The 26,179-nt window shown below is 46.4% G+C and overlaps 1 protein-coding gene across 4 annotated transcripts in view; it reads left to right on the plus strand.

Annotated features, from left to right (window-relative positions):
- The first annotated feature begins 237 nt into the window (after positions 1-237).
- The window catches only part of FAM117A (family with sequence similarity 117 member A), a 43,100-nt gene continuing 17,158 nt past the window's right edge, over positions 238-26,179 (plus strand). The window contains exons 1-2 of one of the 4 annotated variants that reach the window (XM_077852821.1): positions 238-448; positions 25,217-25,386. In XM_077852821.1, coding sequence (XP_077708947.1) covers positions 253-448; positions 25,217-25,386 — 366 coding nt within the window. In that variant the 5' untranslated portion in view covers positions 238-252. Of the gene's footprint in view, positions 449-16,954; positions 16,999-17,185; positions 17,289-22,732; positions 22,761-25,216; positions 25,387-26,179 lie in introns of those variants that run through there. The other 3 variants (XM_077852823.1, XM_077852822.1, XM_077852824.1) reach the window with 3 other exon arrangements.

The raw sequence follows: 26,179 nt of genomic DNA on the forward strand, positions 1-26,179 counted from the left end.
GCGGGAGGGGGCGGGATGGGGGCGGAGTCTTGGGTTGGATCGCTAGGCATCTCGACCAATCATCCTCTGGAATGGGAAGAACAAGCCACGGATTGGTTGGGGGGAGGGGTCTGGGGCTCTCTAGGCCAATGAGAGTTCTGGGCTGAGGGGGCCGGTCTCCGCCCCGCAGAGCAGATAAGCAGCCGCAGCGGGGGTTGGGGGGCTGTGTGGGGCTCGCTGTGGGGCCGAGGCGGGCAGGCGGTCGGGCGGGCGATGGCGGGGGCCGCAGCGGGCGGCAGAGGCGGAGGTCCCTGGGGGCCGGGGCGCGGAGGGGCCGGGGGGCTCCGGCGGGGCTGCTCTCCCCCAGCCCCCGCCGGCTCCCCCCGGGCTGGGCTGCAGCCGCTCAGGGCCACGGTCCCCTTCCAGCTGCAGCAGCCGCACCAGCGCCGGGACGGGGGTGGCCGCGCAGGTGAGCCGGGCCTGGAGCGGGTACCGGGGGGAGGGGGGAGAGGAGCCGTTGGGGGAGGGGGGGCGCGTGACGGGGGGAGGGGTAGGGGGAGAAGGGTGAGGGGGAAGTGGATGGGGGCGAAGGGAGAGAAAGGGGGTCGCGCAGAGTCTGCGAGGGCGGAGGGGGAGAGAGCGAGGAGCGGTGAGCGCTGCGTGCGCCGCTGGGACAGTGTGCAGGGAGTCGGGGCCGGGAGGTGAGGGGAGGGACATGGCAGATGGAGGCTGGCTTTGGGGGCGTAACCGAAAAGTGGGCAGAGGTGTCGTATGGGGGTGAGTGGAAGATGCAGGGGTGGCAGCGAGGTGTGAGGAGGGAGTGAGTGTCGCATGATGGGGGCGCCCTGTGCAGGCTGGCGCTGGAGTGGGGAGCCGGTGGGCGCTGGACGCCTGCACGGGGAGGGGGAGGGGCATGGAGGAGAGCCCCGTAGAGCCATGTGTTACTTCTCCAACTTGAGTTTGGCCCCAGCATCCCGCTCTCCGGCTCTGGAGTTCCTCCCCCCACCCCACTTCACGTGCACTTCCCTTTATGCCACATCCCGGAGCTGATTTCATCCGAACCGAGCCGTTGGAATAAGTTAGTTTAACGGCTTTTACTACGGTACAAACGCTCCGCTCCGATTCCCTACATTCCTCTTGGAGCAGCGCAGAAGTTGTATGTTCCCAGATCATTGACCTGCTTAATATGGCTGTCTCATTCCAACCATCGTGTGCGTGTGTGTATAGTGCCCAGGCAGTTTGCCCCCTGCCTTTCCCTTCTACCCCCACCAAGGCTTTTTGTCCATGGCCTTGCCAGCCAACGTGGCAGTGGGGTGAGGGCCACAATCAAGTACACTGTGGCAAATACCCCCACTTTCTGAACAGCACTGAAACCGTGTCTTAATAGCAGCTTGATGTAGTGGGTGTGGGGAAACTAGGGAGGAGCAAGATTAACCTTGCTTTCACACTCAAAGCTCTGGTAGATCCCCCACAAAGGCAGGCAGTTCAGAATGGGAAAAAGAACCTACTTGCATGAGGAGGTTGGCAATAAGTTGAAAGTGAGGCTTGCATTTGATTCACACCAGATGTGAAAAAGATCATTGCACACTTCCAAAGCCTCAGAGTCTACCAAATGTACAAAAGTCATGGTCCCCGCCGTCTAATGGTTAACGACGTTCTCTGCATCAGAGTTGCTTGAGCTTTTTGCAATTACCAGGCTTGGTTGCTGCATACTCCCCTCCTGAAGTTAGAGCGGCTACAGTGCCTTTCTAGGTAGGAGAGTCTCTGAAGCAGAAGGTCCAAGTCTATCTGGATGGACCTCATTGTAAATGTTAACATTGCATCTTGGAACACAGAAATGGCCAAATCTGGTAGCAAGATGGAGACCAACTAGTAAAAGTATGCCTAGAATCTGGTGGTATAGAGCAGAGCAGTGCCCAGGCTCGTGCCTATCATGAGCTATAAAGCAAACCACAAGATTATAAACCTGTTGGTTTTGTTTGGACTTCCTTGGAGTCCAGGGAAGTTAGTAGAACAGCAAGCACCAGGACCTTAGTCACTTTTAGTAGAAATCAGCAGAAAGCCTGCCTATGCAGTAGCTGGAAATCTATTACTAGTCATCTTTTAAGAGCAGTTATTTTAGGTCTACTATAGAACTAAGTGAAAGGCACAAACACTGATGGGTGCTGTGGAATAGAGAAACCTGTAGGTTTGGATAACTGGGTTCTCTACATGGCCTCTTCCTTTTTTATAGGATCAGGGGCCCGAGGATAACTGGTAAAAACCATAGGATGCTAGAGGTCTGCATACCTTGTTGGATGATTTAGGGCAAGTGGAGTGGTCTCTTTTGTAGGGATTGGTCTGATGGGTCATCCCTCCACATTTTGGTATCCTAGAGGCATTAGTGAGGTCCTTCTCTGGTGTATAGTGGGATTATCTATAGCTTTTCAGTGAGACAGGAGAGAGGAAAGACAGAAGGAAAGAGTGGTCTGAGCCTGTGGACTTCCTTGTGAGCAGACATTAAGGGAATGTACCTGGCCTTTGGTTTGGGAGCACGTTGGCTCTGTGTGTTAACTTTACCGTCTACGTGTGTTCAGATTGTTTCCATTCTTTGCACTTGAGAAGTGGCAGAAGTGGTTTCCTCTAAACCAGTGGGGTATGTGCAGTAGGAGGAAACACCTTGGGTTCATAAACCCTTAAGAGAATCTTCCTGGCTTTGGGTGCCAGGATTCCTGAATTTCGAATCCAGGCCCTGCCATTTACTAGCAGTGTGGTGTGGAGGAGGTTTCTTAACTTCTGTGCCTCAGTTTCCTATCTGTTAAAATGTGAATCATAACTATATCATGAGTGAGCAGGTAGAAAGTGCCGAGGCACCTAGTAGGTGCCATCAGTGTTTGCCACTGCTTATATCATTACTTTTCCTCCACCTAGCCAAGATGAGAGCACTGTTGGCCAAAACCCATTGCCTTTCAGGCTTCAAAGAGCAAACCTATATTGGTCTGAAACCAGTACTGCAGGTTTCAGAATCTCAAGGCCTCCTCTTGCAGTTTTATTCCCTCATCTTTTAAAATGAGCTTTTCTAAACAGGGCTCCAGAACCCAGCTGTTTAAAAAGGCATGTGAGCTGGGACTGGGTTTCAGGGACAATTAGGTGTCCTCACTGTTTCTTTCCCATCCCGAAGTGACATGATGCTCAGGGCTATGCAGTTATTTCTCTACTCCACACCCTTTTGTGTTCCTGACAAGATATATTAGACCTTGTAAAAACAGGATGATGGTGTAAAGAACAGGATTTACCTTCTGTGGCCATTCATCCATGAGGGGTATCTTTATAAAGTGAGGAATGGCTTCATTTTTCTGAGCTGGGGCTAGGGGTGTAGAAAGCAATGAGAAAAATAAAGGTCAAGTCTAAGAAAGCTGAGATCCACCCGTGGGGAATAGCAACCCAAGATAAATTTCTTATGGCAGGTCCCTCTTTAATTAAAGTCTCATTTGTGTCTTATGTCAGTATGTCAATTGGAGGCTGCTAATTTTTATGTTCTTCCAGGACTACTGATGGACAAAATGGGACTGGGAGGTGAATTGTTCTGGGTTCCAGTCTTACCTATCCTGTTTAGTGTCTTTGTCTCCACATCTCTAGAATGAAGATAATGTTTATTTTTATTATTATTATTTTTTTTTTGAAGATAATGTTTAATACAACTTTACAGATTCCCCTCTAGTGGACCAGACCCACTGGGGTCAGCTGGGTGCTGGGGGGAGCCACATGTTGCCTCTGTACCTCCTCTGTCCACTAGAACCTTCTTTTTTTTTTTTTTTTTTTTTTTTTAATTTTTATTTATTCATGATAGGCACACAGTGAGAGAGAGAGAGAGGCAGAGACACAGGCAGAGGGAGAAGCAGGCTCCATGCACCGGGAGCCCGACGTGGGATTCGATCCCGGGTCTCCAGGATCGCGCCCTGGGCCAAAGGCAGGCGCCAAACCGCTGCGCCACCCAGGGATCCCCCACTAGAACCTTCTTAAACCAAGGGGTGGCAATTATGTCCTGCAGGCCAAATCTAGGCCTCTCCCTGCTTTTGTAAATAAAGTTTTATTGGAACACAGCCATGCTCCTTCATTTAGTATTATCTGGCTGCTTTTGCACTACGGTAACAGAGTTGAGTAGTTGTAATAGAGACTGTGAGGCCCACAAAGCTTAAAATATCTACTAACATGGCACTTTACAGGAAAAGTTAGCCTACCCTTCCTTGTCTTAAACAACGTTCCTTACCATTCATTATTCCTGTATAAAGATCAGTTTTAATGCATGTGGTGTACATCTCCTCAGAACATTCTAACAGGGTAAAGAAAAGTAACAAGCCTATATCCCCACTCATGTTTTAGGTGAAAAAAAAGAGGGGGGTCATCAGCTTCCAGGCAGTTCTCAGTATTTGTGGAAGATCAGCACATGTGAGTGGAGGTGCCCCCCCTCCCTGCCCCCACCCCGGCGGGCCGTTGTCAGGTGGCATGTGTTCAGTAGACACAAACTAATTTGGATTTACATAAAAGCTTGACTGTTAGGCAAATATGCATCCCCTCCCCTTAAGCCCCCTCCCAAACCACCCACAACTGCAGTGAACACATCTCAAATCAGTTGGAAATGGCTTTAGGTTTATCCCCTGTTTGGGATTTTTCTCGCTACCTTTTATTTTTTCAAACAGATCACTGACAGCTGGCAGTAGTTGTGGCTGCCTTAAAATACTAGCTTCCCCACAGGGACATAGGATAGGTTTATTTCATACATAAATTCGTTTCTCCAGGATAGCTGTTTTAGTGAATATAAGGCAGCATTGTTATTAACAATGCTATTGGTAATTATTAAACTTCTTTCCTTGCAATGGTTTGAAAACTTAGTTCTTGGGGGATGGGTGTTTAGATAGGTCTGGAACCACATAAAGGAGGTCCCTTATTTTAGAGACCTTGAAAAAAAGTCCTCATTAAATCATGGTCCCCCTGGACCCTGGTGCCAGGAGCAGTCCAACTTCTCAACGCCAAGGAGCCATCTTGCTGTAATGAAGCCAGGGTAGGGCAGTTAAAATCCTTTTAAGAGCTACAATCATTTTTGAAAACTCTGTGATTGAGGCAGCTTCTGTTTGGGAAGCATTAAACACTGCTTAGCCTGATGTTGCCAATTTGCTTTTGACAGCTTTGCTTGTGCCAGGCACATGGTCCCCAAAATGCACTGCTGAAGTCCATCTTAAATGTTACCACCAGTGACCACATCCTTGAAATTTCCGGGCCAAAGGAGTGTGGGTCCACATGTTCTTTCATGTTTTGGATAGCAAAGGATTATATATATATGGGAAGTTCTCCACTCATGTAACCTAGAGCTAGGATATTTTAAACCATTTGAGGTCAGCGGAGGAGGGGTGAGAACAAAAGTGGGTGTGGTGGTAAGAGAACATCATTCTCTCTGGTTCCAAATATAGTTATATCTCCAAAAAATTGGGGGCAGGATCGCAAAACTTCCAGTTATGGTGGCCATGTGAGTGTTGCCAAAGTGGTTGGTGGGCTTTAATGGCAGAGAATGCTTTATTTATATTTTTGGCTAGTTTAGAACTGAATGGTGTGATGGGCAGCAAGGCCACACTATTCTTGATCTTGTTCTCTTTTTAATTAAAGTGTAATTAACATACAGTGTTATATTAGTTTCAGTTGTACCACATAATTATTCAACAGTTCTGTACATTACTGTGTATTCCTCGATCATGTTGAAACTGTAAGAAATCAAACGTCCTTGGGGTGCCTGGCTGGCTCAGTTGGGAGAGCACGCAACTCTTGATCTCTAGGCTGTGAGTTCAAGCCCCATGTTGGGTGTAGAGATTACTTAAAAAAAAAAAAAAAAAAAAAAAAAAGAAATCAAGCATCATCCTCTGGATTTTTATACCTCTCCCATAGAGCCTTTGTGCCATAAGATTTCACACTTTAGGATGTGACATGTTCTGGAGGCAGGTCTGGTTTTGAAATCTTACACTATCACATTTAATCAAACTATTTGACACTAGCTCCAGTGCTTTCCTAGTCTTGCCTGGGCTTACTCTTATTCTACAGGCAGTTTGGAGCCCTTTCAAGGGATTGGGAGGGAAACCTTGCATTTCCTTCCCAGTTCAGAGTGAAGGTGGGTGCCCACTAGCATTTAATTGAGTGCGAGTGGACAATCTCTTCATGGGTTAATACGTTTTGCCCCACCTGGAAGTGGATAGAAGAGGAGCCAGGGAGAGTGGAAGCAGACAAAAGATGAGTAAGAAATCTGGCCAAACCTGCGTGTGTGTCGTCTCCCTATGCCTCCCCCTCCCACCCTCGGGCTGAGGGCTGAGTTGAGTCTTCATAGAGGGCTCCATTATTTGGTTTGCAGGGTTATGAATTAACCAAACACAAGCCGAATCTATTCACATTGTTAGGTCAAAACCAAATCCTGATCTCCGAGAGAAAAGAGTTTTGGATTATATTCGAAGTTATAAATTATCTGTGCTCCAGTTCCTCTCCAGCGGTGTAGAGCTTGTGAAGGGGCCGTTGTTCTTGGGAACAGCTGGATGGAGGGAGTTTCTCTACAGCTGGCTGCCCACACTCAGGCCTTCAGCTCTGGGTCCCCACCAAACCTCCTGGTTTTGAAAACTCTTCCTGGCACTTTGCTCTTCTCCCCCATGATTTTTTTCTCAGGGTCACTACAAAGCTGCATGCTCAGCTTGGAGTCATTTAAATGTTTATCCTCAGGCCCGAATAAGCCTCAGTTGACTTTTACTGTGTCAGAAAACCACAGCCAATCAAGGGTGACTTTAATGAATTTAAGAGAATGCTATCAAAGTATTTCATAACGGGGAATCTCTTAGCTCCAGCCCTTGGGGAACCTGGAACTGAAGTTGGGGCTCTGGACACCTACCCTGCCCTGCTCATGAGCCCCAGCCAGCTGACACTGGGGGTGGATGGAGTGCCTTGGGCTCAGCACTGCCTGCACATGAGCAGTTTCTGTTTCCAACTCCCTAATAAAAAGGGGTGGAGGTTGGGGGAGGCCTGGGAAGATTCCTCTGAGGGCTTTGGTTGATCTGAAGCAGCAGGCCTGTGATCAGGGATGATGAAGTTTTCTCTGAGGGTGCCTGAACGTGGCTCCTTAGAGGGTGGATAGTTATTTGGCAGGGCAGAACTGCAAGTCTGGGATGCGTCTTCTCAGACCCTCAGCTCCCTATCTCGTGAATGGAGGGTGGCTTTTCAAGGTGGAGAGAACTATGCTAATAAGCATAGGTCTAGTCTGTCCCCAGCCCTGTCACCTGAATCCCCTGTCATCTGATCCTCAATGAAACCATGTAGGGGAGCACTGAGGTCTCACCTCCTTAAGAGGGAAAGGTAGGATTAAACATAGGATTCTTAAAAGCAATGTCTAACTCGTCCACAAGAGAATAAAATATAAAATCAAATGGGAGGAGGCATAGAATAAAGGAACATTGGAGAATTAACAGGGATGTTTGCTGTAAGCTTTTTTTTTTTTTTTTTTTTAATTGGCCAATGTATCATTCTTCCTAAGCTTAAATTAAGGTTTTGCTCTTCTCTTTTCCCTTCCCTTTCAAAAGTGGCATTGGCATGGCCCTGTCTGGTCAGCTGTGTATCTTCACTTTCTCAGATGTGTTTAGCCCCTTCAGCTCCATGCTGCAAATTGTGTGCCTGCCTTTTTAAAAGGTAGGCACCTCATGTTTCAAGTTCAAGTGCAATGGAACTCACCCTGCAGCTTGAACAGATTTGAGTGTTTTTGCAGAGGGAGGGCCAGGGCAGATGGGGAGTGTCGTGCTCAATAAATACTTGTTGGATTGAGTTGCTGGAAAGGCAGCCAGGGTGGGGAGAGTGAGCCACACTTCCCCCAGGCTCACTTGAAATGGTTTTTCCCACTTCTGGTCCCCACACACTGTGCCCCCTTTATAATACCTCTCTGCAGCTACTTCCAAGGCAACCTACCCCCCTCCCCCGCTGAAGTGTTAGTGTTCTCTCTCTCTTTAAATCACTGGTCTCCTATTCATCCTGGTCATTGGGCTTGAAGCCCAGCTGGTGGCAAAGACGTGGCATTTCCATGGATGTCATTGCTAGGCCTGTAGGTTCCCTTCCTCTCGCTTAAAGCCAGAGGGTGAGCTTGGGCAGTTAGTTACCAGGTTGATCCATGGAAACAGCCAACATTTAGGATTTTGTTAGGCTTTTGTTAAACAAACAAACAAAAAAGTCAGACTACTTGGCTTTTAGGCTTAGAAGCAGATATGGGTGACAGGCCAAGGAAACTGAGAGGAGTAGTGGGTATCCTTTCACTCCAGGTAGATTTACACCAAATTCCTCATAGTGCTATAATGGCAGAAAAATCAAATCTGAATCAGTGACTTTTCTAGACTGGGGGTGCTTCAGGCTTCACCTAGAGGTGTGATCAGGCTGGAAGCCCCCTCTCCCAAGCCAGGCACCATCTTGTTCTCCTTCTCCCCCCAACCCTGCCACGAGTTGGGAAATGCTACCAAGAAATGCTCTGTCTCATTCCCCACACCCTGGCCACATACACTGTCATCCATGGAGCCCATGTTCCCCAGCTGTTCAAGTTGTCAACCATGGACCTGGTGGCTTAGGCAAATGATTTTATAAATCTGCCCAGCTGTGGGTAACTTTGAACAGAGTAAAATTGCAATTGAGAGGAAACAAAGACAGCATCTTTTACCTTGCCCTCCCTTCTCCTTTTCCCTACCCCACACTGCTGTCCCTGTATGAGTTTTCTGTGCTAGGTGCGTGTTTGATCGCCCACATGGCTTTGAGAGAACCACCGCTGATAACACGTGCGCTCCCTGCCCCACACCTGCAAGTTGGCTGAAAACCTGCTGCACGGCCTCCATTTGGGGATTGTCTTTGTAACTCATACCCATCAGATATGACAGACAAACTGGGGTTGAGGGTGGAGCTGGATGGCATTTGGCGAGACGGAGGGGATGGAGCCAGAGAGCTTTTGCAGCATGACATAGCCTGATGCTAAGATTGGGAAGAAGGTGGGGCAAGTCACACCCATGTGGTGTGTGCACTTCCTACTGCCCAGAGCAGTCGCTGGACTGTCTCACTGGAACTGCAGTCCTGGGTAGTTCTGTGTTCACACGAGAAGGCAAAAACAGCTGCTTCTGTGGAAGAGTCTGGGAATCTCAAATCAATTTTTGTATTTTTCATGGAAGTTGAGTGTCTAGATGGCTCTAGTTTTAACCGTGTGTTCCGTTCATTTAGCTCCTTGTTGCTCCTGGTCAGTACTCTAGAATGTTTCCCATTCATCCTCATGATAGTCCTGCAGGTGCAGGTGGCATTGACTTGTTTTCGCAGATAAGTTAAATGAGGCCCGGAAAGGAAGTGACTTGCCCAAGACCATGTGACTTTAAAGCCGTTTTGCTCCTGATCCCAGGGTTCTTCCTACATGTGTGTGGTGAGTCCATTGTGAATTTCCTTGCAAGTTGGCATCCTCTCTGCTGCCTGCCTAGCACACGCCCAGCCTGCGTTTCCCTTCTGCTTGTATGCCTGTATTCCAGGAGCAAACATTCATATGTTCAGTTGGCCCAAAGTGAATTGGAAAGGAAAGTGGGCTGGAAAGAAGTCTCTTGTTCCTTCAGCACCCCATAAGTGATTATTCACTTGGTGTGGCTATTTGGAAGGTGATGGCTATTCCATTAAATGTGTGATACTTGTGTGGCTTTTGGGTGTCTCCAACTGGTTTGAGATAAGCGATTTCCATGTAGCATGAGAAGCTAACCAGGGACAGTTAGGCCTAGGAGGCAGGCAGGCTTTTCTTGTTCTTGTGGGGTCATGGTCATAGTAACTGAGCTTGGGGCTGTGTCAGGGAGACACTTCTAAGATGGAGCTTACAGGAAAGAGGGTGTCTTTCTTATGTGTGACTACATGAAACCCCGAGGAGCACTTGGGAATAGATGTGGGTGGTGCATTCTTCTGATGGGGCGTAGGTTCAGGTGGCATTACGTCACAATGACAACTTAGTCTTCCATGTAGGGAACTCCTGGTGCAAACCATCCCTGTGCTCTATTTGAGTATGTTCCCTTCTTCTGGCTTTAGGTTAAGTGGGAGTGGTGTCATTGCAATACATGATAGTGCCTTTATGAGACAAGTGTGCGCCCAGTAAAGGAGAATAGCAGGGACTTGACTTCAGGAGAAAGCTCCATCTAGGGACTTGGTGTCATGAATTGCCCAGCCTGCTTCATGGAGGTTACCTAGCCCTCCTGAGAGGGCAGGGCAGGTCTTATCCCCTTACCTCTTACAAAACCAGATTTTGTATGGAATTCTTGAATGTCCTGATAACCATATACTTATGTGCAACCTTTCTTTGCCTGTTACTTCTCAACTTCATAAGATAAAATCTCCTTATAATGAACATTCTAAAAAATAATTCTGTATAATAAAGCTATATCCATAATAATGCTTTGTTGTTTTTTTGTGTGGTTTTTGTTGTTTAAAGAAAAGAGTACACAGCCTCTTCTTCTGTATCAGGTACTTTTTCTGGTCCCTGTCCATGTAATGGTTCGTCCCTAAGCCAGGGCCCCTGAGTACTAGCTGTCCGCCTTGGCTGCAGGGAGGGGAGAGAAGAGCAATGGAGCCATCACCAAGTAGCAAGGCCCTCTTGTTTTCATTTCATCTCGAACCTCTCACCCTCCTATACATCCCTGTTTTCGAGCAGAACAAGCGTACAAAAACCCAACAGTGTTTTATCTGAGTGTGTGTGAGTCTTGAGCATGTAGGTGCTGAGTGTAAGCATGTGTGTGTGTGCAAATGTGTGAAAAAGTACATGTGAAAGAAAGCAAATGACAAAGCAGGTGGGGCAAATGTTTCCCTGAAGGAGAACATGGCTGAAGGTTATACGGATGTTGTATGCACTGCTCTTGTTCTACTTGTATCTGTAAGTTTGAAATTACTTCCAAATAAAAAGTAAAAAAAATGAGTACATGCTAGACTAATTTGACGGTACCAGGAGTTCTTGAGAGTGGAAGTTTTCTTCATCTTACAACATCTCTTATTCTCCCCATTTAACAGACAGCAAAACTGAAGCCCAGAGAAGTCAAGTGACCTGAATTCACAAAGCATACTGGGCCCGGGGCAGGATGTGGGCCTAAGTATTGACCACTGTAGTAGGCCACTCAGGAGACTAGACTGCGGCTTGTCCTTACTACCTGAGCTGGACAATGTGGGCATCAGATTCCAGGAATGATCAGGTGCCTGCTGCGGTGTGCCCACGCCCTGTCCATGCCCCTAGCAGGGGCTCCGTGGGGTTGCTGCAGTCTGCTCAAGTGCACTGAGCACACTCAGGATGTCCAGGTACCTTCTCGGGACAACTGCTTACTTTTTCTAAGAAACATTCTTTCTCTGCTCTTAACTGTTTATGTTTCTTAAAGAGCCTGAGATCAGAAGCCATGGAGTAATTCTTGTGCCGGAGCCGTGGAGTAATTCTACTTCGAGTTTTTATGTCAGAGATCTGAGGGTAAAAGCAGTCGGCTTCAGCATGGAGAGCAATGCCAGAGCATGGGCCTGGGCCAGACAGCTTTCTCAGCTGTGCACCCTAGTCGGTTTGTGAAGGCATAGGAGCCCAAGGGAGGACATTTGTGTGGTTTGGTGCAGCATGTCTGACCAAGTGGACAGGAATTACAACTCTGTACACAAATTGGGGGCTCACTGTCCATCAGTGAGAACCTGCCAACCACAGGGCCCAAGGTGGGGTACATCTGATCATCTTAGGGAGCCAGGTGGAGGGAGAGGTTCAGACACTGCTGTTTGCTTCCTGGCTCCTCTAACACCAAACCACATACTCTACATCCCTCTGTGCTCCTTGAAGGCACTAGAATCATTCCTGACTGTTTTGCTTACTGATTATTTCCTGTATTCTCCCTCCACCCCCGGCAGCTTCCAGAATTAGGATAATTGAATGAGATATACTCCACTTCATAACATAGAACAGTTTTGAAAATCTTTAGTTTTAGCATGTGTCCTTTATCTGCAGGGCCTCCTGGCAGCCACCCTAGAGCCATGAGATTGAGGTTAAGTTGGCATCAAAAGATTTTTTTTTCATGGCCTCCAGCCAGTTATGTGAAATAGACCTGTGAACATTTACTATATTATTACCCCAGCTTATATATACTTAGATTGCTGGTCTTTAGGCAGTTATAGTTATCCCCGCTATTCTCTGATTCTTCTTGGCTCTGTCCTACCCCAAAATAAGTGCTGGGTGAATGACATCCCTGGTCAGAACAAGATGTAGGAGGATGAGGAAAAGCTGCCGCCCGCCCCGATTCCTGTTGGGTTGTGTGCAGCATGGAGGTGTGCAAATGGCCAAAGGGTCTCCTTAAGACAGCAGTAATGGAGCCTTTGTGTTTCAATTCTTAGATGTATAGATAGAATGTCTTGGTAATTAACATCCCAAACTATTTTCCTGGATCAAATTCTCCTTTATTTCAGGAAGCTAAGCCTTTTCTTTGCCTGACTTATAAAAGAAGACACTAGACCTTGATTCTAAGAGCAGACACAAAGCTCTTCGGGGGTGGGGTGGGGGTGGTGGTTGATCACCAGTGCTGTGTGTTGCCCTGTCCATCTCTGCCTCTGGAAGCACATGTAGCGAGGTGACCTGACAAGTGTCCTTCTGCTCTGAAGTCATCAGTGGTCTCGGGCATACACTGATGGTAGAGAAAATCTTCCCAATATTATACCTTTCAAGGCTGTTTCTGGAGGGGCCATCTGATCTTGCTTTTCAGACTAGGTTTACCCTGGAGGCACTGCTTAACCTTTGAGCCTCCCTTAGGAGATCCGAACAACTGGCAAGACAAAAGCTGCAGCACAGGGGTTGCCCTGGAATGTTGCCCAGCACACTTTGGGGTTTTTCCACCGGTAGGGCAACAACCTGGGAATTTGCCTGGGACTTGGGGTCAGGCTGGATTAGGTCCAAGATGTCAGAGTCCAGGGGGGGAACCACTGGGTGGGATATAGTGGACTCTTGGGTATCTCCCCTTTGCAGCTGGGGACACAGTAGAACTTGCAGAAGGAGATGGAGGTAACCAGAGAAGACTTTCTGCAAGTGGAACGGTGTGGTCCATGCAGTTTTGTGAGGCTGCCAGGGACGGGCAGAGTGACCCTAGTAGGATTTCAGACCCTGAAGGCAAAGCAAATCCTGTGACCGGAACTTCCTGGTCCTGAATAATTGAGCAATTGCTTCTTAGGAGCCCCCCTCCCCACTCTTCAGCCCCAAGCAAAATGAGCCTGACAGGTTCCAACCTAGTGAGGTGTAGCCAGTGAGCAAACCTGCCCTCTGAGCTCTGATGTTGGCTTGCCTCGTCATGTGATCAGACTTTCTGCCTGTGGCTAGCCACAGGTAAATTGAGTGCTGTTTATACCCTCTTGCTTGGTCTGGGAGCCCGGAGCACAGCTGTCTGATCAGGCTAGGTAAGGCAAATCTCTCTTTGAATGTGCGCCTTCCCCGCTTCCCCCTTAACTTCTCTCGCCCCAGATAATAGCATGGGCTCTGAGCTTTCCATTTAGCTGAATTGGTCAGTGCCATCTCTTATTTACCCTTTAATAGTTGGGGAATTCTAGAACTAGTCAGGCTCAGACTCCTCTGCTGTACTTCCCTGCCTTCCAGGGAGAGGGGGGCTGGGGGGAACTCCTGAGATGTCTGGGGGCATGTAATTCTCTCTTCTCAGAGCTGTTCAGGGGCAGACTCCATAGTCTTCCTCCTCCAACTGTGATGAGCAAGGTCTTCCTTTCACCTAGCTGGACTCTTTCCTATTCTCACTCAAGTCTGTTGACTTCCCTTCATTTTTGCATCCACATAGAAGAAGACTGATAAATTCTAAATCTTTTTTGCCATTCCCATTCCATACCTACCTTCCTGTCAGCCATTTTTATCCTCCCATAAGATCTCCCTGGTTTCAATGTTCCCGTGGAGGAGCAATAATGGCAGGTGGATGCCCAGCACTAACATTGCTGGGCATAGCCGAGGTTCTGTCCAATTCCAGCTGTGTTTCTGGACCAGTAGGAGCCCCTTCATTCTGCCCACAGTCTTGGCCTTGCTCCTGGGATGATGTGACCTTTCTTAATTTAACATTGCCTCCTTCACTCAGTATCTTTATTCTACTTTGTATGATTTACATCTTTCAATTCCTTGCTACAGATTAAGCCTCATTCAGTGTTTCGTTTCTTCTTGCCCACCTTCCCGTTCCCCAAATTAGAAGTCCAGAGCAGTGACCCAATTGAATTTGACTACAGCCTGCCAAGATGGAAATGCTGAAGGGTTTAGATCCTTGCTGAGGAGTGAACTGAATTTCCGTTTTCCCAAATTAAGCCAGTTCTTCCCCTCCTCCCCGACTTTATTTTGGAAGAATTTCAAACCTACAGAAAAGTTATAAGCACAATGTTCACCCACTTATCTTTCACCTAGGCTCACTGAAAATTTTTGCTACAATTGTCAAATCTCTCTTCTCTCCTGTGTATTACATCTGTGTGTCTAGATTTATATGTACATCTGTATGTGTTTGTTTTGAACTGTCTGAAAATAAGTTGTAAATATGACACGTTTTGCCCTTAACTGCAGTGGCATCTCCTGAGAATAAGGCCATTCTTCTATGTAATCACGATATCATTATTACCCTTAAAGAGATTATCTATAATCCTGTATATCTAGTATCCAGTCCATTTTCAAATTTCACCTCTGATTGCTCTTCTTTTTTTTTTTTTTTTTTTAATTTTTTAAGTAATCTCTATACCCAACATGAGGCTGGAACTTACAACCTTGAAATCAAGAGTCCCATGCTCTACCAATTGAGTCAGCCAGGCGCCCTTTGTTTTGTCTTTGGGCCAGAATCCAGTCAAGATTCTTATTTGGTTAAAAAAAAAAAAAGAAAAGAAAAAAGAATAAGAAAAAAATTCGTACTTGTTTTTTTAAAGAGTTTATCTAGAATTCCTCTCCCACTCATGTTTTTGATTTTTGGTTTTGAGTGACTTTGAAAAATGTGGACCAGTTCTGCCTTCTAGTTATCTCACATTCTGGATTTTTTCTGTTTTTTCATGGTGGCAATGAACTTGTTCCTCTATCCTCTCTCTTTCCTGCAAATGGAAAGTTAGGTCCTAGGGCCTGATTTGATTCAGGTAAAATACTTTTAGCAAAAACATTTCATGGGTGAAGTTGTATACTTTATATCACTTTAGGAGGCATATAAGGTCAGAGCATCCATTACTAGTAATGGCTAAATGATCACTTGAGGTGGTGGCCACCAGACTCCCCACTGTAAAAATACATTATTCTTTTATTTATTTTTTTTAATTTTTATTTATTATTTATGATAGTCACACACACAGAGAGAGAGAGAGAGAGGCAGAGACACAGGCAGAGGGAGAAGCAGGCTCCATGCACCGGGAGCCCGACATGGGATTCGATCCCGGGTCTCCAGGATCGCGCCCTGGGCCAAAGGCAGGCGCCAAACCGTTGCGCCACCCAGGGATCCCACATTATTCTTTTAATAAGTGGTTTATGGGGTGATACTTTGGCATTAGTTAAAATGTTCTGTTCCCCACAATATTTCTTCCAGTGGTGTGGCACCCACTAATGACTCTTCTAATAGATTACTTTGGGAGTTTTATAAAGCTAATTCTGAATGAACACTTATGGATGTGAATATGGACATGAGAAGCTCAAAGGAGATATAAAAATATTTTTCTTTTGGTTTTTGAAATCATCGGTGTAGGGGGAAAGCAACAAAATGGGGTCAGTCAAATTCTGTCAAAGACTAGGTATTTTGTATGAGTTGGTATTGATATTAAATTGAGTAGTAGGGATCCCTGGGTGGCGCAGCGGTTTGGCGCCTGCCTTTGGCCCAGGGCGCGATCCTGGAGACCCCGGATCGAATCCCACGTCGGGCTCCCGGTGCATGGAGCCTGCTTCTCCCTCTGCCTGTGTCTCTGCCTCTCTCTCTCTCTCTGTGACTATCATAAATAAAAAAAAAAAAAAAACAAAAAAAAAAAAAAAAACAAAACAAATAAATTGAGTAGTAGTTGCTTACCCTGGCAGTTTGCTTCAGGTCAGGGGAAGGCAGGTTGGCTGGAGCTAAAAATAAGTCCTAATTGGTTCACAAAGCAGAAATTATTTTGATTGGAAGTTCTTCATAATTCTGTTCCTATTTCCTTTTCTTTCTTTCAGGCAGTTTCTGCTCTCCTTACTAGAAAAGGAATCTCTCATTTTTCATTTGTCTTCTCACCCTTGACCCACCCAAGATACCCAGTGAGTAAAACAGTGTTCCTGAGATCCAGGTATGATCACCCTGGTTCCTAGCAAGGGAAAAAAGTAGAACCCTTCCAACTTTGGACTAGTTCCTGAACCAAAGCAGCCAGGCAGTCAAGACAGTTGAATCTGACGATGGAACACAGGGATCCAGGTCTTCTGGGGAGAAAAGATCTGCATCTCAGTTTCCTCTGTGACACTGGAGAAATCAGTTCACCTCACCTGTGACCTGCCCCCGCGCTCCCCCGCCCAGAAGCTCTGCATCCTTTTCCATAGATGAGTTCACGAGAGTATAGGGTGCACACCTTCAGAGCAGAAATCGGCAAGTTTCAATCACAGATGCGCTCTCACAGGGTTCATTATAGATGAACCTCCTCTATCTCTGGTTCTTCCTCTCCCTCACTTATCTTACAAGACTACCTGAGAGCTGACTTGGATGTCATGATTTCTTCTTGACTTGATAGGAATCAAATTGTTGTAAGAAGTGAAGATATAGAAGGGTTTATGCCTGTCCTCTGAGTTTATGGGCCACCCAGAGATTTGTCACTCCCAAATAACCATGGGTGGGGATTTTTTTTTTTTTAAGAAGAAGAGGGCAAGGCTATGTGCTATTTATGCTATTCTTGCAGAGGCCAAGTGGATCCCAAAGGAAAAAGCATGCTCCAATCACTAACTGCTAGTATTTTGTTTTGCTTTAAGAATGTTGAAATCCTACAGAAGTCTTCAGAGAATTCAGATAAAAGGTGAAAAGTTCACACCACTTCCTTTTCTTCTAACTGCAGCTTCTTGAGAATTGAACAACCGTCTAAATAACTGGTGTCTACTCTATTTAAATATACATACACACACGCACGCACACACGCACACTTGGGATCACCCTTTTTCCTCGCTGATACAAAGACTGTATTCCTTATTTTTTTCCCCCCACAGTGACCTCTCTAGATGGGTTTCTCCTGGCGCTTCTTTCCAGTTCCCATAGATGTGATCTGCGTGCTGGGAAGTCAGACACATAGCCAGAAAGAAATATTTTCATGTGAGCTGCACACTTAACCGTGGAATTAGTAATTAACAGAGGGCCTGGCCAAGTAGTTTTTTCATGCGTATACAAATATCATCACTTCTCCCTTTAGATATGCCTCCTTGGTAAGGGAAATGTGATGCTACTCTTCTTTCCTTCTTTCTTTTTCAGTCTAGTTTCTGTAGCTTCTTCTCCCCATTGTGGCTGAAATGAGCTGCTTGCTTGGTATTGAATAAAGTGTTTTAAGCCCCAGCTTTATTCTTCCTGCCAGGATGGATGGGTTCTCCTTGGGCTTTCCAAGGAGGGCTTCTAACTCTTGTACAGTCATATTGGGAATTTCAGTTTGACCACAATTTCCCTCCAAAACCCACACACATCCCTGAGTTAAGCAGTTTAGCAGCGCTAGGCCACAGGTTGCTCAGAAGACTGCCTGCAGTGTTTAATCCCAACTCGCATACCGAAATGGAAAAAGAATCCCTATAAAGCTGCTGGAGGGGAACTTCCCCAACTTAACTGCCAATCTGTTATTGGGGAACTGTTTAGAAATTCTGATTCCCTGGTTTACTTTGCTCCTCTCCAGATTAGCATACTCCTCTCCTTCCCCACCCCCAGCAAAAGCACTGTATCACAGCTGGTGGGGGGTGGGGGACAGGGCAGGACCTGCTCCCCTGATGGCCAGCCAGTCTGTGTGCCCGGCCTCACCTTCCTATACTGCCTCACCCCTGCCTACTCCTCTTTCTGAAGGAGGATCAGTGATGGAAATAAGCAGATTGTAGAAAAACGTGTCTAATATCTCATTTTATTAAAAAGATGCATACATGCATGCACACGGAGAGATCAGGAAGGATGTGGATAGGTGGCAATCTCTGAGCTGGGGACCAGCACAGTTTTTATTTTTCAGTTTTTGCTCATCTGCATTTTCATGTTTCCTCTAAAAAGGTACAGCTTCTGCTATATTAAGCTATCTGTCTTTAAGAGGAGCAGTGAGAAAACTAGGGCTAATAATGCTTCAAAGCCCAACAACGTGAGAAAGTGTCTCATAGCTCATTTGTTAGACCAGCTAGTTGTTGAGTTTGGGCCACATGTATGATCTCATCGGCTGTCCTTCTGCCTTCTGCAGTCCTTCTTGGGTATTTTGGGATCACTGGGCCTCGTGTTAATGGAGGGTGGGGAGAATAGCCTTGTCTCACTCTCCAGGCTTCTCCTACATTGCTTCGAAGGTAGTAATGTGAGTGAAGCAGCTCCCCCTAGATGCCCAGCTGGGACCCTTTGGCCAGCCACTGGTTTCTCCTTGTGAGCTGCCAAACCTCCACCCCACACTATCTGGCCAAATTGAGAAAGGCAGCCACAAAAGCCTCACTTCCTGCATCATCTGCTGCCTTCCCCTGACCCCCTCTTGCTCTTCTTCTAAGTGCTGTCATCCTTCTCCTTTGGGTTCCCAGGGTGGGGGGTTGCTGGTGTGGTCAGGCCTGAGCTGATTTCTAGCCAAGGAGAGGAGGGAGCTGCGGAGACAGTTTGGTGGTCCTTCTGAAGAGGCATTGGCTGGGGGGACCCCCAGGGGCTGTGCCTGGTAGCCTGGCCCTTAGGGATTATAGCAGCCTTGTGCACTTCACCCATGTCGGTAGCTGCGTGCACTCCTCCCATATCACCGGTGCTCGTAGACTGGCTCATCATAGGCGCTCAAAATCTGCTCACTGGAGGAATTAGTCAGTATATGGTGGTGCACCAGGCCCCTCTTGGCTGTTCTCGGTCCAATGTCTTGTCTGCTCTGTGCTTTCTGCCCTCTGGTCTAACCCTTCAGTGCTCAGACACCTGACTACTGGCGCTCTCCACTTAGAACCCCTGTCCTCGAAGCCATACAAATGCAGCAGTTGGGAAACAGAACCAAGTGTCTCTGGAAGATAGCACCTAAGGCTTCTTATCTCCGGTGTGTGCTGTTTTGTTTTGTTTTTTCCATTTGCTGTTGCCCAAGAACCCAAGCATCCGCCACTGCTCAGCTGCATGGTGAAATGGCCTGGCCCTGTGCCAGGATGCTTCGCCAGGTGGTTGGGCTGTGGAGGCTGCTGCATGCGATGGGCCGATAATACCCCACAGCACTGTAAACAGGACACTCCACCCTCCTGCAGGCACCCAGCCGGTGCCCCGGCAGCCTGCTGCTTTGTCATGACCTGTCATGATATGGGCGTCCCTTCTCAGATAGGGGAGCCGATTGTCCTCTTGCCCTCCCCCTGTTTCCCAAATCTGAGAGGGTACTTTCCAGAAATGAAACAGTTCAGCTTCCAACCACAAGCAACCGTTGTAACTTCTCAATGCTGCTTCTTTGACCATAATCACACAATGGCAGGGCACAACCCAATCCCCAGATCTTTCCAGTGTATCCATGAGGGATGAGCCCATGAGGCTCCTATTTTGACTATATTGGCTTGTGAGATTTCTTTGGGACGTTCCCAACTGAGCAAGGGCTCCGTGGACAGCACAGGACATACAGGCAGCCTCTCCATTTCCTCAAGGTGGTGTCCATGCTGGCTCAGTCACTAGGCAAGGCTTTGACAGTCTATAAAGAAGTGTGGGATAAGGAAGGGATAGTGTGGTCGGGACTCATTCTGTGTGTCTTTTCTGGGCTATCTTCTTTTTCTAGGCTCTTTTACCCCCACATTCTATCCTTAAGAATTGTGGAAGAGGGAGGGATTAAGTGACATTAACTGGTTCAACCTAATCAGTCTAATGAAGACTTTAAAGCAGTTTTGCATCTCACCTTCTGTTCTTGAGAGCACTTCTAGGAAGTAATGTAGGCTGGGATTGAGCACCCACCTGCCAGATGAGAGAGTAGGCCCAGGGAGGTTGGGTGTTGTTGACTGCTATAGCATCAGGAGAAAGGTAGAGCCTTGGTCAGAACTGGGTCCCTCACATCTGAGCCTCTTCTGGATATTGGGGAGCCACGCCGCTCCAGCCTGTTGCCCCTTTGAGGATGGTACAACACCCATCACTGTCTGATTCTAGCTTTGGTTTGTGTTGTATTTGGGGGGAACTTGACACACTGGTTTAGCCCTTCATCAGTTTCAGCACCCAAATTAGCAGGAGCTCACCAAACCATTTAGGGCCAGGTTTTTGAAATAAGTGGTAAGTTTTCTTTACTTATCAAAATCTAATTTTTCAAAAAGTGCTCCCCTTCCTATTTTCTGGATGAGAAGGGAAACACGGCATTTTACTCTCTTCAGTGGTGTCAGGACATGCCAAGAATTGGGGGTTGGGGAGGGGAAGTGGGGACTTGCTGAGTCTCTGAGACAGAAGGTGGTTCTGTCACCATGTAACTGGTAGGAACTGTGCCAGTGATAGGATGTGGTCACCCTAGAAATAAGGCTGAGGCCGAGCTGTCTCCTAAAAGGAAAAGAAACGGAGTCAAGGCCTCCAAATTGACCTCAATGCAGTGAGATCCTCACAGATCTGGCAGAGAGGAGGGCATGCGTTGCCCTGGTTCTGGATTGGGTTGCTCAGTTTCTCTCCATTCCTATCTGTTCCCTCTATCTATCTTTTCTTTCTTTTCTTTCTTTCTTTCTTTCTTTCTTTCTTTCTTTCTTTCTTTCTTTCCTTCCTTCCTTCCTTCCTTCCTTCCTTCCTTCCTTCCTCCCTCCCTCCCTCCCTCCCTCCCTCCCTCCCTCCTTCCCTCCCTCCCTTCCTTCCTTCCTTCCTTTTGTGTGTTTTTTTTTTTTTTTTTTTTGTATATGGAGAGCAAGTCAGGACCCATGATGCCCTCAGAGTCTTTGTGAATCACTTTGGTCAAAGGTAGCCAGAAAGCACGTAGAGTTGACCAGGGTGGGTGGGTGGATTCTTGCAACAAATTCCAGGATTCTAGGTCCTCCCTTTGCCCGGGAGTACTGGGAGTACGATCCCATCTCTGATTACTGCCTTTGAGGTTGGATTTCTACTGTAGCTTGTGAGTGGGGTGGGATATGAGGGGTAATGTGAACTTATCGGATGGGTGCGGTTTAAATTGTCCCTGGGAGATAGTAGAATCCCAAGGTTTCAAAGACTTCAAAAAAACCCAAACCAACCAACCCGAGAAACAGAAAGTCAGTATAGACATCTGGGCAGTGCCTGCCATCAGAAGACTCCCTTCCCTGAAAAGGAACTAAAAGTCCTTTCTGCAGGTGTCTAGGCAGTTATCCCTGCAACCTCAGAGGGTGTTCCTGATGCCAAGGGGCTGGAAGCCCACGTGGGGTGATTGAGGAGGAAGGAGGCTTGGGTTTAGGCATAGGACCACATCAGACCTCATGGGCAACTGAGTCCAGTCTGAGGTAGGTTCTCCCTGGGCCTTGGTTCCCTAATAGTCCCCCCAAGCCCCTTTCAGGGATGACCAGAGAGTAAAGACTCAGATGAAAAGACTGTAGAGATGGGGCAAAACTTGAAAGCTCTATATAAATACCAGAGAGCCCTTGTGGTCTCAGTGAAAGAAAAATCTCAAGGAGGCTTTTGCAGCAGCTTCTGCTGAGGGGCTCAGGAGGCTGTTCTCAGAGATCCCCTTTCTTTGCTGCTTTCCCTGCCCAGGAGTCATGGCCCTCTTTCACACAGTGATGAAGCAGCTATCAGGATCACCTTGTTCTGGCCTTTAAGCCAACCTCTTGCTCATCTGCTTCCCACCTGCCTCTCTGCTGTTCTGTTATATAATCCTGTAAACTTGTTTTCTGAGGCTACCACCTGCCTCATCCCTGGGTTCTCATGTATGGTTTTGGAGGACCATAGGGCAGCAGTGTTGTGTCTGACCTGCCTGCCAGCATGCATCAAAACCTCCCCAAAATACCTGGATTGTCACCTTTTGGTCTCAAACCCAGGATAGGAAAAAGAGTGGTTGGTTGACATGCTAGTGTGGGAGATGAAGTTGGGGCTTGAGCCCAGCATGCCTATCACTGACTTACTGGGTGACAAGATACGGAGGAGAAGAGAGAGGTCAGACCTTCCTGAGTCAGAGAAAGGAAGAGACAGGCAGCCCTGGGGGCTTTACTCATGGGGAGTGGGTTGAGCATGGATGTACAAGGCAGACAAACTGAATCCATGATATAATTAGAGCAGTTGTTCCCTTTAGTAACAGTTTTTGATTTTACACAAAAACTCAGGTGTCTGCTATTCGCCAGCCCAATGTTTCATCACTGTATGGAGGTATAAAGATAAGTTAGAGACAATCTTTGGCTGCAGGTTGTTTATTACCTAGGAGTTAAAATACCCATAATCCAAGAGGGTGCTAAGTACTAGAAGAGTACAAAGTGCTGAGGAAAATCAGAAAATTCTGAGATATTCCTTCCAGAAAATCCAGAAGGCTTTGTGGAGGTGGAGGCAGTTAGGCTGTCCCTGACCCACAGGGCAGATTTCGACCCTGGGCACCTGTGCAAAACCTTAGAGGAAGGAAGTCACAGGACATAGGTAGGAAATGATGCATAGTACAGCCTGTTCAGGACATAGAGACCTTGAAGAGGAATGAAATGTACAGGAAAGGTAAGTGGGACCAGAACCTGAGGCCTTTGACTATTGTCTTTAAAAATGAGCCTTTGAAGAGTTTTAACAGAAATGTTAAGATCTTTTAAAAGGATGTCTTGCGGATCAATATATACTGTTTGGAAAAGTGTTTATGGTATAAGGTGAAAACATATTGTAAAACAATTTGTACAGTATGATATCATTTTTTATTTTAAAGCACATACACAGCAGCAGTCTGGCTGACAAGGATAGTGATTATCTCTGGATGTCAAGATTTGAGGTTTATCTTTGTTTATATATTTCCTGACTTTTCTGCAATTCACACTTACTACTTTTGTAATATATCATTTTTCTTTGTTTTAAATGAGCACATATGATAGCTGAGGGAGAGGACTCGGAAAGATGCTGAATTAGATAAAAACAGACTGAAAGTTTTCCATGCAGTAACATTTGTGATACCTAGATTGTGGGCAGGAAGACCCCTCAAATGCCCAATATATGGGAGCAGCTAAGCAAACGACTATACCAACCTAGTGGAATGTTATGTAGTTATTGGAAATAACAAATGTGTAGATTGTTGAGACTTGGAAATGGGTCTATGAAATGGATAGAACAAAGCAGAACATAATATACATTTCACATTGATTATGTCAAAATGTGTATAAATATGTAAATGGACTTGGAGGATATACATAGTGTGGTTAGCATCTCTTTTTGTTTTTTTTTAAAGATTTAATTTATTTATTCATGAGACACAGAAAGAGAGAGAGAGAGAGAGAGAGAGAGAGGCAGAGACACAGGCAGAGAGAAGCAGGCTCCATGCAGGGAGCCTGATGTGGGACTCCATCCCGGGTCTCCGGGATTAGGCCCTGGGCTGAAGGCAGCGCTAAACCACTGAGCCACCCGGGCTGCCCAGCATCTCTTTTTCTATTATGGTAGATGCTTACCATAAGATTTACCATTTAACTATTTTAAGTTCATAAATTCAGTGGCATTAAGTACATTAGTATTAAGTATTAAGTACATTAAGTACATTCACAATGTGCAATGTGCAACCATCACCACCATCCATTTCCAGAATATTATCATTATGCTAAGCAGAAACTCTGCCCATAAATAATACCTCCCCATTCCCTTCACCCCCTGTCCCTGGTAACCTCAATTCTACTTCCTGTCCATATGAGTTTACTTCATAGAAGTAGAATCATATACTATTTGTCCTTCTGTGTCTGCTTTATTTCACTTAGCATAATGTTTTGAAGTTGTGTAGAATGTATCAGAATTCCATCCCCTTTTGAGACTAATGAGCCATTGCTCACTGTATATACCACATTTGGTTTATCCATTCATTTGTTGACAGACATTTGGTTGCTTCCACTTTTCAGTTGTGAATAGCACTGCTATGAACCTGAGTGTGCAAATATCTCAAGACCCTGCTTTCAATTCTTTTGTATATTTATCTACCAGGGCAACTGCTGGCTTGCATGGTAATCTTATGTTTAACTTTTTTGAGAAACTGCCAACCTGTTGGTGTCTTTTTAATATAAAACTCTTCAAGTTTATTTATACCTACGATCCCCAGCTCCTTTCACTGTGCTTAATGCACACATGAATTATCAAGGGATTACTACAGATGTGAAAATGTTTCTGCTCTGTTTAAAGGAAAGAGCCTTTATAGATCTTAAGATAGAATGTTTTGAATGTGGCCATGGAAAACAGGGTCAACCCAGATGATTGAAACTTACAGATGATTCCAGAACCTTTACATTTTATCAACAGTTTCGATTTTTACCTTCTTCCAAAAAAGCTTTAACCAAGGTAAAAATTAAATGGATGGATTTATAATTGCTTTATTTTTGTCCTGTGTAGCCAGGAGTCAGAGACAGAGGAGGGAACCCAAAGACTGATTTTCCTAAGCTGGATTCCTCTATCCCGGATGGTTGAAAGGAGTTCTATTGTTCTCTTTGTCTCAGTCACCTAGGTTCCCTGAGCTAACCAGTCTTGAAGGAAATATGAAGAGTTCTTCAGTTAATTGAGTTGAATTTGTGCAGTGCTTAGGAGCCCTGCAGTGGGTGCCGGAGAGAGGCAGGCCAGGGGATAAAAGATTGCCACTTAGAGTTTCCTCATTAATGATGGGAAACGGTCCTGTTCTCAGGAACTAGTCTGAGACTTAGGAATTCAGGGCTCATAGTCCATTAGGAACAGGAAAAAGAAGGCATATATAAAATAATCCCTTGTCCAAAGTAAAATGATGTAAATTGTTTCCAGTGATAAAGGCCAGCTGGTTAAATCAGGACAGCTCTGGTCAGACTATATCTGCTTTATGGGCCACTTTGAGTAATCTTTTAGTATTACAAGTGGATACAAGTGAAGACGTGGCTGTCAGGTGAGGCTTTCTTAGGAGAGAGAAGGTTGTTACCACGTCTCCTTCCTCCATGCTGATGTCAAGGTTTGCGGGCTGTGCTCTCTTCCAGCCAGCGTCCCATGCTCCGTGGCCCCAGAAAAGTCAGTGTGTAGGCCTCAGCCACCCCAAGTCCGACGTACATTCTCCCTGGACACCATCCTCAGCTCCTACCTTCTGGGCCAGTGGCCACGAGATGCCGATGGGGCCTTCACCTGCTGTACCAATGACAAGGCCACCCAGGTAATGACGCGCTCTCCTAATGGGTTAAGGATGGGGGGGAGGGGGCTGGCTGAGGAGGCCTTTGGTCTATTTACCAACTCTTAGTCACTGAAATGATCTGTCCTGAGTTTTGGCTGTACATCTTCGCCATGTGGCTTTTCAGCATCTGATATTTACTGGCTTGGTTTTCTCTGTAAACTTACGTGAAAATGAGTTTGCATTCCACCTGGCTAGTGGAAGAGAGAACTCAATCTGGGCTTTCCAGTCTGGCTTTGAGTATTTGTGTGTGGGTAAGCAAGAGTTGACTTTGGAATCTATTCTAGGTTTTCAAAAATGAGATTTACCTTTCTAAAATTAAGCAGGCCAACATTCAACCAAGTTCGCATTCCCCAGACAACTGGAAGAAGGGGCCAGAAAGTGTGTCGAGCCAGGAGAGATCCCACTGGAGCAGTAGGAGTGGAAAGCTCTCAGATAATGAAGACTTGAGCCCTAGCCAGCAGCCCATGGGAGTCTGGTGGGCTCATTTGAGTCCTTTGGAGCCCAGGACTTGTCTGTCAGTATTTTCTTTCCTGGCAGTCTTTTCAGTAAGAATCCTAAACTTGGACGGAACCTCCGCAGATCACCTGGCCCACTGGTTGGTTTTTGAATAAGATAGTGTTCACCTGAGCAAGCAGTCATCTTCCGTGTGAAATTATACAAAGATATTTGTTCCTTTTTTTTTTTTTTTTTTAAGATTTATTTATTTATTTGAAAGAGAGAGAAAGTGTGAGAGTGTGTGCACAGGGTTGGGGGGGGGGTAGTGGGGGAAAGAGCT

This window comes from Canis aureus, chromosome 16, assembly GCF_053574225.1.
Source record: "Canis aureus isolate CA01 chromosome 16, VMU_Caureus_v.1.0, whole genome shotgun sequence".
Taxonomy (NCBI): Eukaryota; Metazoa; Chordata; class Mammalia; order Carnivora; family Canidae; genus Canis; species Canis aureus.